The sequence below is a fragment of the Colias philodice genome, chromosome 18, assembly GCF_061535455.1.
Source record: "Colias philodice isolate Cphi_HAF_F1 chromosome 18, ilColPhil1 Martin Lab GWU primary, whole genome shotgun sequence".
Taxonomy (NCBI): domain Eukaryota; kingdom Metazoa; phylum Arthropoda; class Insecta; order Lepidoptera; family Pieridae; genus Colias; species Colias philodice.
Genome location: NC_143103.1, coordinates 10,429,794 through 10,445,421, shown reverse-complemented (window position 1 = coordinate 10,445,421; position 15,628 = coordinate 10,429,794). Strand labels below are relative to the sequence as shown.

The following is a 15,628-nucleotide window of genomic DNA, read 5'->3' as shown; positions in this document are numbered from 1 at the left end:
TTAAAATGTCACGTAAACTGTCAAATACGGGCAATTAGAATACGTTTTTAAAATGGTAGTTTTATACATTATTCGACGAATAAGTTTTATCCAAGCATTGAAAAATCGTCCCTTAAATCAGTATATTTGAGACGGTTGTTCAATTAAAAAACTTGGTAGTTACTATATTATTATACATTTCCATGAATTTGTTTCTATTTAATTGTTTTGAGTATTATTTACAATAAAATCACTTCAGATCTCGTTAGATACGAAGTAGTATTACAAAATGTAGTTATAACATTAGAATGTAATGTTAACGTAACTAAGTGTTTAGGTCTTAAAGTATTGACAATGCATAACAGGATTTAAATCCCAAAGACTAGTTCTTATTTAGACAATAATTATATTAGTATTTATAAGCCTCAGTTGTAAGCAAAGTTTTCACTTCCATAAAAGAGCAACTATGGAATTTCTTGCCGGTTCTTCTCCATAGATACTGCTTTCCGAATCGGTGGTAAATGTAAAAAATAAGTATTGACGTTTCAAAAGTGCTTCTCGAAGAAGTCTAATTGAATAAATAAATGTTTGAGTTTTGAGTTTAAAAAATATACTAGGAAATTCAAGAAAACTTCAGAAAACCATTGGGTAATTTTAGCAGTCATAATTATCCCCACTGCCATTCATGTATGAGTGGTGGAAACATCCACAGATCGGGATGGCCTTCATGCGATATCTGGGAGCCCATGTCAAATCTACTCCATCTGCAAGTATAAGAACGAATATAAATAACGAACGAATTTGAAAAAATTAATGTGGGTTAAAATTTACGAACGGTCCACTAAATAAATGCGTAAATTAAAAGTATCGTATATAGTAAGTTTATTATGTTTTAACCGACTTCAAAAAGGAGGAGTATTCAATTTTTTTCATCTTTTTTATAGTAATTGGTTTAAGGCAAAATTATTTAAATATTACGCTTAAAAAATATTTTTCGAGGGTTGTCGATTATTATGTAAAATTTTTAACAATTTTTTACCATCCATAAAATTTATTCATGTTTGATTAAACGTGTTTAAAATATGTTTCCCACCTTAGGGCGGTCGTACACCGACTGCTTCAAGCAGTTGAGACCGACGGCTTGAAGCCGCGACCGCGCGGGGTATAATAGACATTCATTCACTGTCGTACACGGACTGCTCGAGCAGTCGCAACCGCTTCAAGCCGACAGTCGTGTATCGACAGCACGAGCAGTCAACGACCGACCGCTCGAGCAGTCCGTGTAGGTCGCTCAGCCGTTAACTGCTCGAGCAGTCCGTGTACGGCCGGGCTTATAGTAAAAAATTTGTTGTCTGTAAAGTCGATCGTTTACCGACGATAGTTGAACGTGACAACGTCCGTTTGTGCTTCTTTGTCGCTCGTTCCTCGCTCTCGCTTGCACCTCAAGCCTTACGTGGAACGCCTCAGAGCGAGGTAACGCCGCATGAGTCATGTTTCTTCGTGCGTGCAGCCGGCTTTATCGAATTATAAGACATTGTCACGTCAAAATCAAAACTCACTGAAACGGTGGTATTCCCCTGGATATATTGTACGTGGGGCTGGCAACACTGATGAACTGGAACTTCCTGGCCAGCACCGAACTGGTCACCTTAGCGTCCGTCGCGCCGTGGCTTCGGTGCCCGAGCGCACGGAACGGATATGTACCTAATTGTTTAAAAAAATAGGAAATATGTTTATTTTTCAACCATTAAACGATAAAATTATGGTAGCATTCTAGATAATAACTTTAATTGTTTATATTGGTAGATAATTCGAAAATTTTAATCAAAACAGCTATTTCACGTCCTCACATAATAAGGGTGCATTTACACAGACTGACTCGGAGAAGAGATATTATTATCACGTTGAAAACAGAGTTTTTAGTATTTGTAATAAGGTATATTTTTGCATGTGCACTGCTTTTGTCATTGAGAATGTTACGCGCTTGGTTTAAAATATTAAGAGGGGGTGACAGCGTCCGATCCGCTTTCAGATCGCTTCCAACCGATCTGTATGAAATAGTTGGCGGCTCCGCTTCCACCAATTCCAAGCGTATACGATTCGGTCTGTGCGAAAAGAAAAATACGCGCCGATGTTCTCTAAGCCGGTCTATGTGAACGTACCCTTAACGTTCAAACAATAAAATGTACTGTCAAGAAAGAATTTTTTTAATCTGTCAATTTTCATCAAAACCTGCCAAATTTATTGTTTTTTTTTGAAGTGAAAACTTCTTTAGCGGCGTTGAGCACTTTTTCTCTAATGGGTATAAAATCTTAAACTCGCGTCAGGACACGTGACCTGATCGCAAAAGCGTAAGACGGATACCATTCCAAAATATCAAACATGCTCAACGTTAATAATCAAGTTTTCACTTCTGCCAGCACTCCCGGAGTGCAACCCGTCTTTTTTTTTCTTTTTTTTTGCGTCACACACCGTTAGCGGGGTTAAGGTCGTTGCGGGCAGCGATCGCGTTGCACGCGCTGTAGGGCGGCTCGCACGGGCAGCGCGCGAGCGGGTCGTGCTTGTAGTCGTTGTAGCGCATCACTGTGAGCGTGTCGTGCAGCGATGTTATTGACGACTGCGGTTTGGACACGAAAAAAAATCAATATCTATACTAATATTATAAAGCTGAAGAGTTTGTTTGTTTGAATGCGCTAATCTCAGGAACTACTGGTCCTATTTGAAAAATTCTTTCGGCGTTGGATAGCCCATTTATCGAGGAAGGCTGTAGGCTTTATATCATCATGCTAAGACCAATAGAAGCGGAGCCACGCGGTTGAAACCACGAAGCGCAGCTAGTATTCTATAAAAACATACTTGAACATTAACATTTAAATGTTTTTTTAATGGTGAGTGAGAGAGATATAGCTTAAAACTTGGAATTAGGAAACTAGTCATATTTGCTAAAATTTTAAAATCAAAACTAACGTTTATGATACGTTCACATAATGTAATACAATCAATACAAAATATCATAAAAAAAACAAACCTGTTTCTTCTGGAACATTCTAGCTCTCGGGTTAGTTTTATATCCGAACCAGTCGCCGAAAGTGGCGACCCGCTCGTTCCCGCCGCTCAGGTTGAAAATGCGCGGGAAATACGCAATGTTGTACGATGGGAAGTAGGTTGTTCGTTTTAACTCCTCAGTACTGTAAAGTATTTATTCGATAGAAATGTAAGTGCATATCTATATATTAATTATGTTTTAAGCTATTGCATAGCTTCTATCGCGGGCCTTGAGCGCGGGGACCGAATCCAGAAATTCCGTAACGAAAAAACCTCACGCACGGCTTGAAGGCATAGCATGCAATAGCTTTACCGCGGCAGTCCCCGAGTGCCACACGTCTTTTTTTGTCAAATAAACACGCACAATTAAAAAAACTAACATTTAAATAGTAACCTAAGTTCTTAATGTTAGGTATTTCACTTTAAAAAGTACATAAATAATTGTTATTTATATGAACATACAAAGGTTGATACCTGATTACCTGATTATATAGGGATTAGGGACATGCTGGTGAAAACTGGCGACAACGAGCAAACGACCGGGCTCAGTGGCGTGCCATGACTGAGGCCTATGTCCAGCAGTGACAAGTGTAGGCTGACAATGATGATGATGATATGAACATACAAACATTTTATAAATAACTAGCTGTTGCCCGCGACTTCGTCCGCGATTCGGTCGTTTTTCGTCATTCGTCGTTTAAAAAAAATACGTGACACTTTATTTTTGAATGTTCTTAATTGTCTCTTATAAAATTTAACTACATTAAAATTGAATACTCTGATAAGAAAATCTTAAAATCATCGAAAATCATAGACATCGAATATCTGAGGAAAACATGAATGAATGTGATTTAAATTCTACATTTCTTAGTAATTAAAATAATAATCTAAATTAAATGTAGATTAACAGTTTGAGCGCACCATTATAGAATATGTACCTAAGTAATAAATTACGTTAGTTTACATAGTAACTTTACTAAAAACACGATGACTTTCTTTCGCGCTCGGTACCACAAACTAAACATGTTTGTGGTACGTGGCCCGCGTCACTTTACCCCCTACGGTAGGAAAAATTGTAATACTGCGGCCTGGGCGTTATAACACGCTCAGGGAATTCCTGAGTGCTGATAGACTTCCGTCTATCGGCATTTATACCAATTTTATATTAATATCACCATCTTGAGGAAAAGCTTCTAATGTCGATTTAAAACGCATATATACGGATTAACCTGATGAATTAACATGTTCTAAAATTGTGAAATGAGTTCAGTTTTAAATTCGAGAAATATTGATTTCTTGTATTCGATTATTCGTCGTAGTCGAATACAAAATATATTTAAAGAAACTTAGGTTGGCCTTCAGGCAAAAGGGATCCTATCAAATGATAAACTTGACCTTGTATCTTAAAAATAAGAATGAAAGGAGCATCTGATAATTGTTGAGCACCAAAGGATCATTTAAAACGCAATACTATAAGAGCTAATATTGTCTAAGAACTGTTTAGATTGCACATGTTCCTCTAAAACTTAAAAGTAGTGATTTCAAAGGTTCCGGCGTATCTTCAAACGAAAGCCGACTCCTTACTCCACTTTAAAGCATTACAAAAAGAACATACTACGTTAATATCGCCTATACAGAAGATGATCTGTAATCAATTGTGAGGTTATAAGCAAACCCACTTTTATATTATTTTGTCGGACCACACCACCGAATTTGTAGATTGATCTTCTATGTTTACCTCTAAGTCATTAAGACTATGTCGAAATCTGTCTGCAATAAGACGGGCCTCTCGCTATTCGTCCGTTTAAAGAGACCAATAGTTTCAATTCTTAATCTTTCATTAAACAAACTTATTAATCGTTCTTGTCTCAAATAATGGTAATATTCGCGTCCCTACTCTAGTCATTGTTTATGCTCATGTTCATCTTCGAGAGATCGAATAATATTATGGTGCACCCTATTATTTGTCAAACGGTCTTCATATTGAGTAAAAGTTTCAGAATTCTCGAGATAAAATATGACGATCGTGATCAGCTGTGAGACGTAATTCCCTCTCAGTGAGGGTTTCGGTCTCACGGGATAGTACAATATGCCATTTGCGATCAGCTGTGAGACGTTATATATACCCTCAGTGAAGGTTTCGGTCTCACAGGATAGTACATGCCGTTCGCGGTCAGCTGTGAGCCGCAATTCTCGTTGTGAAGCGGTTTCAGGTTCGGCATAACACATGTTGTTTTCGGTCAATAGTAAGCCTCTTATCTCTAACGATCCTTGAGAACTCTTATTTCTCATTTTCTTAACTTTGCTCGAATTTCGATATATAAAGATTTTTTAGGTGGTACTGATGCGGGTGAATAAAAATTAAAACGGACTAAGAGTGTTATAATCTCAATCATCATCATCAATACATATAATAAAATTGTGGAAAAGTGATGTCTGTACAATTAAAATATGTAGAAAAAAATTAGCAGGTGTTATTATTATCAAGAAATCGAGAGAAACCATTTTTTTCTCTTAAAAGCTCCCCCCCTCCCACTTCCCGAACTCCGATTGACCGTAATTTATTTTTCCTTACATTTTTATCATATCCTTTTCTAATGGGTTTCATCCTACTGCGATTTTTTTTTGTTTCAAAAATTATCTACCCTGGTGTATAGGTAAATTTTCCACATAAAATGTCCTTTAAATTATGTCGTATTATATTTTTAACCCCCGACGCAAAAAGACTGGTGTTATGTGTTTGACCGCTATGTATTTCTGTGTGTGTGTGTGTGTCTGTCTATGGCACCGTAGCTGGCTAACAGGTAAACCGAATTAGATGCGGTTTTTTTTGTTAGGCAGAATATTTTCCGACGCTGGTTCTTAGATAAAGTGTATCAAAATTGGTTCATCCACTTATTATACCTACATAGGGGTAAAAGTGGGAATGAAAAAAATGAAAGTTATAATTTATTTTTAAAGATCGTCGGGAAGTTTATGAAATTATTTATTCCTTTTTCTATACACTTTTCTTCGTCTAAACGGTTTAGTTACGTGCTCTCTCTCTCTTCAGCCTTTAGTTACGTGCGTGAGACAGGAAAGATCTAATTTGGATTTGTTTCTGGATTTGATAAAAACTGAGTATCGATTAAGCTGATCAGTGGCTACTGGCTACACCATAGATTATTAAAAACATCCGTTTAAGAAAGGAAGGAAATAGAATTTGCTCCTCTCCCCCCCCCTGGTTCCTAAAAAATAATATGACATAATTTAAAAGAAATTTTACGTAGAATTAGTTAGGCATTTCTTTTTTGATTTTCGATATTATATACTAATCATAATTTTTAATTACAATATGTAGTAACTATTTGGTGTAGGTTAGGCATTTCATTTCTTGATTTTCTTTAATAATTTGGTACGTAAGTTTTTTAGCTCAGTTTAGTAAGAAATTTTAATAACAATTCTTTTAATTATTTATGGTAGTACAACAGTACAGTATGGTTGTACGTATTTACTCAATAATTGTATGTTAAGTAGTAATTCAGCATGGGCGTAGCCACGGTGGGGCTGGGTGGGGCGCTTACCCTGGCTTTGATCTGGTAGGTACTAATTGTGAAGGGGAGTGGGCGTGGGCGTGGGATTGGGACTGAACGTGGCATATGGCGTGGGAGTGCGAGTGGGCGCGGGAGTGGGAGCATGAAAATAAAAATGATTTTTTATTGTTGCCCCACCCTGAGCCCATGGTCATAGGTCCCATAATCACTATTCCACGCGAACGAAGTCGCGGGGACAGCTAGTAGACAAATATAATCAGAAAGCTTTGAACTCCTAAGCTCAACCATAAAAGATAGACATTTATGATGTCGGGAGATATTTTTTATATAATATGGAGAACATTTCTTTCATACTTGATTTCTGTGTAGCTTTAACCATTAAGACGATACACAAAAAAAAATCCACTGCTTGGCGGGCGGAGTCTAATAGCTCGCTATCGCGAACGCGGGTGTGCGCGAAGTCATTCTTGCAAACTCGCCGCGCTGCCGCTGGCCGACTCGGGACAAACATGTATGGAGTCGTCATACAGTTATAATATTCTTATACTATATTTAATTGTTGATTTATTGGTTTTATTTTCTTGCTTATAAACAAATAATCTTCTTTTTAACAACTACTTAGACATTATTAATAATTATTATTATTTCGTAATGTTTACTTTATTACAAAATAATACAGGTTATAAATAATCTTTAAAATAACAAAAAATATTGTTACTCTGAAAAAATGAAATGGTACTCAATAACGCGGACTACTGAATGGATTTAGATAGAATTTGATGCTGACGTAGATATTACGTCATGCCCAGAAATGAAAGGTAATATTTCTGAAAGAAGTTATAAACCCTAATTCTTCTCAGTCAAAGTCAAGAGTGGAAGATATCACTAATACAGTAAAACTGATGCGAAACTTTGGATGTTAATTTGTATATTTTTTTGTTAGTTGTTACTTAATCACGTCAAGACTACATTACCAATTTTGATAAAATATAGCTAATTGCCTGGATTTACACATAGGATACTTTTTATCCGAACTGAACACTTCTGTGGGATAAGACAGGATTCACGATATAATCTAATTCCACGCGGGCAAAGCCGCGGTCGGAATGATATTTTTTTAAATAAAAAAATTGTTTAAAAAAAACACAAAATATATTGACGCATGTATTTATTTTTTGCACTCTATTATAATTGTAATTATTCATTACAAATAATCAAAATAAAATAGCCAGAACAAAGTTAGGCCCTGGTAGGGTAGGTAGGCAGGTACAGCAATGTGAGACGAACACTGGCTTATTTATACCTATAATAATGTATTATAAACATTAAATTAAGTTTACTTTCTAACAACAAAAATACATAATATTAGCTAATGTGAAAGCGAATCAACCAATCATCCCACAAAAATGAAATGTGCACACAAATATTCATCCAAATCGGTTCATGTCATTAGAAGGAGTGACTGCAGCGCCATCTTCCGGGCCCAATTGTGTTTCCAGATCACCCAGGAACTCAATTTAATATACTTACACAAAATTTTTCGAAATGAAAACTCACATTACTATGTAAATATGAATATAAACCTGTTTTATTACTAAGCAATTTCCCGCACAGGTGTAGTAAGTATAAATGAAATAAATATCAACATCAAATTCTTTATACAACATACTTATCTACCACCTTCTAAGAAATGTAATTCTTGAAATTATTTCGTGTTTTTTTTAAATATAATACTACTCCAATGAGCTCCTGTTCCATATTATGTCCGCCATACTTCCACTAAGTTCACCATGATTTTTTATTTCTTTGCACTTTGTTGCTTTTTGCTAAAAATGGAATCATGCGATAAAACCAGTAGAGCTTTGATAACATACATTTTTGACTGAATAAAGGTACTTACGAAGGAGTGGATTCACATTGTGAACAATCAGTGGGTTTATTTTCCTTCTGGATTCCAGATTTCTGAACAGATTATTTATGCTATAAATGAAAAAATCTTACACATTCGTTATGTACTTAAAACAATAGACGATGTTTGATATGTACATATCAAACATCGTCTATAATACAATTATCATCAAATTTAAAATAAAACCAACTTACTTCATTAATTTGTTCCAATTGTAAGCATTCTTTTTCCTCCAACCTTTATGTTTCTTCTTCTTATTTTCTTTATTGTCCCCATTTGTCTTATCGTGTTGTCACCCTTTTTTACGATTGCGCGAGCGACACAAGTTCCCCGTGTGACGGCTGTAGCGGGAATGACTCGTGCAGCGATCGGGGTAGGAAGGTACAGGGCGGCTCTCGCTATATTGGCTGGTCGCGCGCTAATTTCAAGTATTTCTTGTTTATTTCAAAACCATCGCATATTTCAAAATTCTAACACGGTAGACGTATAGGTTGTATATTTTATAGTTAATATCCAAAAAGTCGTAACTTTACGTTTGTTATTTTGAAGATGCCAGAGATTAAAAAAAAATAACAATGATAACTTTGTATTTTTTTTCTATCGAGAAAATATCATGGAATCATGTTTCTAAAACGGTAGACGTATTGTGTTACTATTGAACTTTCTTGTCAAGAATTTTCATCACGACAACTTTAATAATATAAAAATTACGAAGGTTTGAAAAGGGCCGTAAATGTTAGAAAAATTAATTCATCACCTTAAGATACACGCATTAAGAACGCACACGCGACGAAAGCTTAAAAATGGAGTTGCTGCTCTGCTCACGAATATGAAAAATAATTGTACCAAGTTTCGTTTAAATCCGTCGAGTAGTTTTTGTTTCTATAACGGTTATACAGACAGACAGACGGACAAACATTTTTGACGTCGATGTCGATCTCTAATCACCTCGTGATAGTTATTTAGGAAATATATTTCATGTGCAGAATTGACCTCTACAGATTTAATATAAGTAGGTATACATATATTTAGATTCCAATTTTCATGTAACGTTAAATTCGACTATATAATAACTAACAGACAACGTTCCGTAAGTTCTAGTCTACTCTCGTTTCCGTAAGTTGAGGCGGCTACATATTCGGTCCTAATAACATGACTTTTTGTGAACGAAACGACAGCGCGGTTTAATTCGATGGCAACACCATCAGAAAAAAGGAAATATTTTTAACTTTGAAAAAATATTATGATTTACACTATTAATACTATTTTAACATTAACACAAAATATAAGACTGTGAGTGTGTAAAAATAAATCCAGCTAGTTTCACATCACACTTATGTTTATAATTAGGTATACGACATGAAAATATATTAATTACCAAGCAATAATCATACAGATAAATACTGAACAAAAGTATTAACAGTCAAAGTATATTTTTACTAACAACATGTAAATGATGAAGGAATAATAATTATCAACGAACTAACCTTTTTGTATTAGAGTCCCGCCTCGTGATCGAATTATTAAAACACGAAGATTTTTAAAAATGTAACCAATGAACACAATCAATATTAGATTAACTGTAATGGTGTCTAGTTTGACTTAAAATAATATACATCTACCCTCACTTTTAAAAATGTAGTATATTCACACGAATTATATAAGCGCACCTTATAGGGAAGGGAAGATTTATTATGGGTTAAAGAGTTAAATAAATAAATAACATAATTATATTTAAATTATTAATTTTTAACATTGTGTTCAGTAGTGTTAACATGTAAATTGATTTGATTTTTACGAAATCTCATAGATGGCGCTGAATCAAATTTGTCTTTATAAGTACTAAGATTCATTAAACAGTTTCTCTGCCCAAATTACGTAAATGACGTAGTTTTTATAGTGTAAAGCTAGATAATAGCATGGCTTACTCAAAAACAACATTTAAACATGAGTCTTTAGATTGTACGCTGTCGTAGTACACGGAATACGTAAGAAAAGTAAAGGTTCACAGCTCCTCCCCCGGAGGTGATAGCATGATAATATGTTTAAAAAAACCTCACACGACCTGTTAGTAATATTCATGCAAAATTTGAAGTCAATCTATGCAGTACTTTTCGAGATTAGCTCGGACAAACATACAGACAAACAGACAAACAGACAAACAGACAAACAGACAAAAATTCTAAAAACTATATTTTTGGCTTCTATATCGATTATAGATCATGGATTATGTATTCTTTTAAAAAAATATTCAATGTACAGTTTTGACTTTCCTACGATTTTATTATATGTATAGATACGTACAGATCCGCCGCTTCAGTATTGCCAGGTAATTGTTCGATCACCCACAAGAGGCCGTCTTCGATTTTTCCCACCGAAACGTCTGTTTTACTTTTGAACTTCTTGTAATCTACTATGTACCTGGAATTTAATATGAATTTTTGAAAATATCCAAAGACATTATTAAAGCGAGAAGAATACATATTTGTCGGAGAATTTAAATAACTCTCCATAATTAATTATAATTAGGTAGATATGTGAAATAATATTAAATAATGACTCAGTGCGCACACCTTGCGCCGTCGATGGTAGTATCGAGACTATATCATCGAGCTACTGACTCAAGGAATATAAACCATGGCATGGCCCGTAACCCCATGAATTTCATATCAATTCCATATCGACATTATGTTGTACACCATAGAGTACTTGTAATAGGAAGGTATAGCCACATAACAACTACTCTGTTGTTATTCTCTCACATATTTACTGAAATGCATTAAAATATAATAAAACACAGTCAGTTCTTTACCATTGGTTGTTATAAGTGCCGCTATTGTGTTGTCGGAATATTTCGACCCACTCTCTGCCGCTCTTCGCCAAGCGAGTTGCGATCATTGCACGTACAAATTCCATTACCTGAAGGTTCAATTTCCTATTTTAGTTCAAGCAAATATAAAAGAAATACCTGCAAAATAGCTTTTTCTTTTGCGGGTATTTTTCCTAGTAATTACTAAAACATATTACAAATAACAATAATATTAAAATAACATGAACATAATAAAAAAAACGTCTTAAAAATTTATATGCGACGCAAAATATACCGCAAAAGCTGTAGCTAGATTATTTTATTTGTGTGTGTGCGTGCGTGTTTCATTTTTGTGCGTGTTGTGTGTGTGTGCATGCGTGTGTGTGTCAAATAGTCACCTGTCCAGTAGGTTGCACGAGGCTGAACAGCGTCCTATTGCTGTTGCCGATAGTGGTCTCAGCGGCGACCAGACCAGCGCTGGTGATGTACCAATCGTCTGTGGACTGAATAGTTTATTATCTGTGTTAAATTTATAAAAAAAAATTGCAAAGGTATTAAACCAAAAGCATTCAAATGCTTTATTAAGATAAAATTTTAAAGAATAGGGGTATTGGAACCTTGCATTTTTTTGCTATTCTTTAGAAATGTATCGTTTATAAAGCAAAAATAAATGTCAAATTTAATTTTTATTATTATACTCCACATTCTCACATTTCATTAGACACTCACATAAAAAATAAAAACAAACTACCCACATTCTACACTTTATCACGTCTTTATCAACAATAATTTTATCAACATATCAAAAAAATATCATATCTGTCTTACGTAGTGTTTGTATTCTCTTTGCATACCTGTATAAAAGCTGGATACGATGTGAGCGACATCTTCCTCCCGGGGAGGGGGCGGGGGTCGTTCGGCGATGTGCGATAGTTCAGTACGTACATCTTTTGTATACGTAACATTGATTGGTAGCTAAGATAGCGGGAAAAAGAAAAAAAATCCATTTTTAAAAGTGTTGGTTTCATAGTGCAGTTTCGTTTTATAAATCACCATAAAAGTTACGGTAGCTACTATTTTTTTAACCTGAATAAGTCTGCAGGTAGATTTTCACGAATAAAAAGTTTATTTTTCATATTTACTCCGCCATAAAACCCACCTGTTCCACGTGACATGTGAGGTGAAGAGATCAGACAGATCTGGCAGCAGTTTGACCAGACCACTGCAGTGTTCTCCAAAGAGCAGACCCTCGGGGGTGAGGGTCGGCATTGTGAGCGCGAACGCCAGATCGTCGAGGTCGCCTAGCATGTTTATCCACCTGGATACATTAATAGGTATATTATGTAACGAGTTTTATCAACAAAAAATTAAATAAAAGTACCTATAATTAAATAAAAGAATAATTTCTAACTTTACATACACTTACTCTAAGTGTATGTAAAGTTAGAAATTATTCGCATAAAGAATAAGTAAAAATAAATTATTTACACCAAAAATAAAATATGAAGACATATTGACAATCTCCTCTTTTTTTTATGTCGGTTAAAAACAGATTGCGCTTGTTTTTATTTTATGAAACTTGTTGGATACAACAATCTTGTAGTGGAAAATGAAGCCGCATTTGCACTAGGTAATATTTGACACGCGACATGTTGTACAACATGCTGTCTAAACATTCTGTTGAACAACCTCATTAATAGTCTATTACTACGTCAGTCGTCGTCAACATGTCGCTAAAGGAAGCAGGTAGTGTTAATTTCAGCCGCAATGGTTAAAGTTTTATCGAAAAGCCGCGCGTCACGTTGCGCGCCAACCGGCAACGCCGCGCGCCAACTGGCAACGCCGCGCGCTATTCCTTGTCGTACGTTTGGCGAGCTAAATGTTGTCTTAAGCATCATCATACTAAAAAAGCTCAATACAAAATTACAAACCAGAAATAACATTACAACTAAATTAAATTTTCTCGATATTGTTGATAATAAAAAATATATGTACTTACAAGATGTCTCGAGCTGTGAGCCACTCGTAAGGCTGTGAAGTGGCCTGGTTGTAGCCCACAGCCAGACCTTCCAGCTGAATTTTGTATAACTTCACCTGTAGTGTAAAAGCGAACACAACATTACATCTTAACAGTGAGTACCTTTAAAGAATATGGAACTATTAAATTTTTAAGATTGCTTTTCTGTATTTTCATTATTTTGTGGTGTCTAATTATGTAGTTTATAATAAAAATTAATTGTTTTGCCTGCACATCTATTTAAATTACATTTCTCTAAACTTCTGGTTCAATTTCAATCAAATTTTTTATGTATACTTAATATTATAAAGCTGAAGAGTTTGTTTGAACGCAATAATCTCAGGAACTACTGGTCCGATTTGAAAAATTATTTCGTTTTTAGATAGCCCATTTATGAAGGAAGGTTATAGGCTATATATCATCACCCTAAGACCAACAGGAGCGGAGCAATGCGGGTGTAACTGTGAGGCACAGCTAGTAAACAATAAAAAGGATCATGTTATGCACACCTGATACCAGTATGGGTCATCTGGATAACTATTGATCATATCAGCAAGGTATTCTTCATTTTTGTCCACATAATCTTCTATTAAGCCGCACACATCTGTTTTGTTGTAGCAATAGCTGTAATATTATCATTATTTTTTTTATTGTAAAACACAGTTTCGTGCCTTAATCTCTAAAGTACAAATTTTTAAAGTAACAATTCAAAAAATTAGATTCTAAGCAGAAGCGTAAATTATTCCTGAGCATCATATTTATTTTAATAGCATTTTTTTTTTATTCTGAGAGAACAAAAAAGCCAGCTAGTTTGACAGCTTAGAGTTCTAAATTCAAATAATTATCCAGTTCCACCATTAATTACCCTTTGAGCATATTTTGCCAGTGCATCCAAATGAGTTCCCTTGTGAGGTACCCCTCAAGGAAGCCAGCTGCAAATGCCTGTTTTTCATCACTGGAGTCTGCTGTAGTATGTAGTTCCAGGAATGCCCAGCTAAAATATATGAGATTTGCATGTAAAGGTATTCATTTTTTGTAATTTTTTTTAAGTATAGTATTATATTATCTGTGTGTGTATATTATCTCTTTAATTTAACTTGATTTAAGTATAATAATCAGGTTGGTTTCTAGCTTACATGATGATTTAAAATAGTTTAGCTATGTAAATTATTGTAGTTTAGCTATGTTACTGTAAATTGCATTATTTTTTTAAATAGTGCAGATTTATTAGATAGTGCGAGAAAAATAAAACAATACATCCGTAATTATCTTTAAAAGTTATTGTTTGTTTGATATTAAAAATTATATAAGTAAAAATATACAAACCCCGTTGAATTTATTTCATTCGAATACGTAGCTCTGGCGACATGTACAGCCGGTATATCGCGGAAATTATCAGTCACGGATATAACAGCTTTATCGGACCAAGTAATGAATCCATATTTAGCCTCACAAATGATAAATAAAATGTGGACTATTATAATACTTTTGAAGCGGAAAAACATTGTTATTTAATAAAAGAAAAACTCGGTAAAACATTCACATACACAACACATGCTTCAATATTTTTATACGTGAGTATTGAATTAAATATTGTGTCGTTATACGGTTTAAATTACTGTTTCAGAATTCAGATTTCTCTCTGTGGTTTCTCTTTGTTTGATAATAAAAATTTTAATTTAAATGTTTGTTTTGACATTCAAACACCGCTCTTGTGTCAACATGACAAGCATGTGTTTGACTTTGACATACGATATAATGAAGTTACAAGATTTTGAACACGTTTTGAACGCATCTTAACGCTTGTGGCTCGAAATTCAAATATAGAGGAAAGTTATTGGTGGTGATAATGAAAAGCTATATAGTGGGAATCAAAATTGACAAAATATTACATACATACATACAGAAGCTTATTAAATACGCTGATAACTTACATTTAGTGCATGGAAGCCGAACGCTAAACCTCTGCATGCGATGCAGCGCAGCGCTTGTAAAGCTACAAAGTGCAGATACGCATTGTGAGTCTGAACGCGTTTGTAGGTATCGACGCAAACGCGCGAAATAGAAAGGTTTGGAATCTTATTATAATTTCATGTTTGTAATATTTTCGGTATGCTAGACTAATAGGTTGTAAAGAATAAAGAATATTTCATACTGCCAGGTGATTACTGATTAGGGTGCCTTGACAGTAGAACTTTTTTGCCATGTACATGTTGCCCATGGTAATCCGCACAGAAATCCGTATGTTAAAGCCACTATTAAATCTCGTATCTATTAAATCTCGTATCCATTAAATCTAATCCAACGGTAATTATTTAATCGATCACGAGGCGGGA

General features: G+C 34.8%; 1 protein-coding gene and 1 long non-coding RNA gene across 2 annotated transcripts; both read right to left on the bottom strand.

Moving 5' to 3' along the window:
* Positions 1-588: 588 nt before the first annotated feature.
* LOC149480745 (putative aminopeptidase PLBD2) lies at positions 589-15,003 on the bottom strand. Its single transcript, XM_089706782.1, has 13 exons — positions 14,619-15,003; positions 14,158-14,286; positions 13,802-13,916; positions 13,275-13,369; positions 12,435-12,593; positions 12,130-12,250; positions 11,674-11,778; positions 11,279-11,385; positions 10,771-10,887; positions 3,008-3,167; positions 2,452-2,596; positions 1,539-1,683; positions 589-743 (listed from the first exon to the last, which is right to left on the bottom strand). Exons 1-13 carry the CDS (start codon positions 14,795-14,797, stop codon positions 647-649), a joined length of 1,674 nt encoding a protein of 557 aa, XP_089562908.1. The 5' UTR covers positions 14,798-15,003; the 3' UTR covers positions 589-646.
* On the bottom strand, positions 7,559-8,802 carry LOC149480746 (uncharacterized). Its single transcript, XR_016317058.1, has 3 exons — positions 8,661-8,802; positions 8,458-8,519; positions 7,559-8,383 (listed from the first exon to the last, which is right to left on the bottom strand). It is a non-coding gene; the product is annotated as an uncharacterized LOC149480746 (long non-coding RNA).
* Positions 15,004-15,628: the final 625 nt, after the last annotated feature.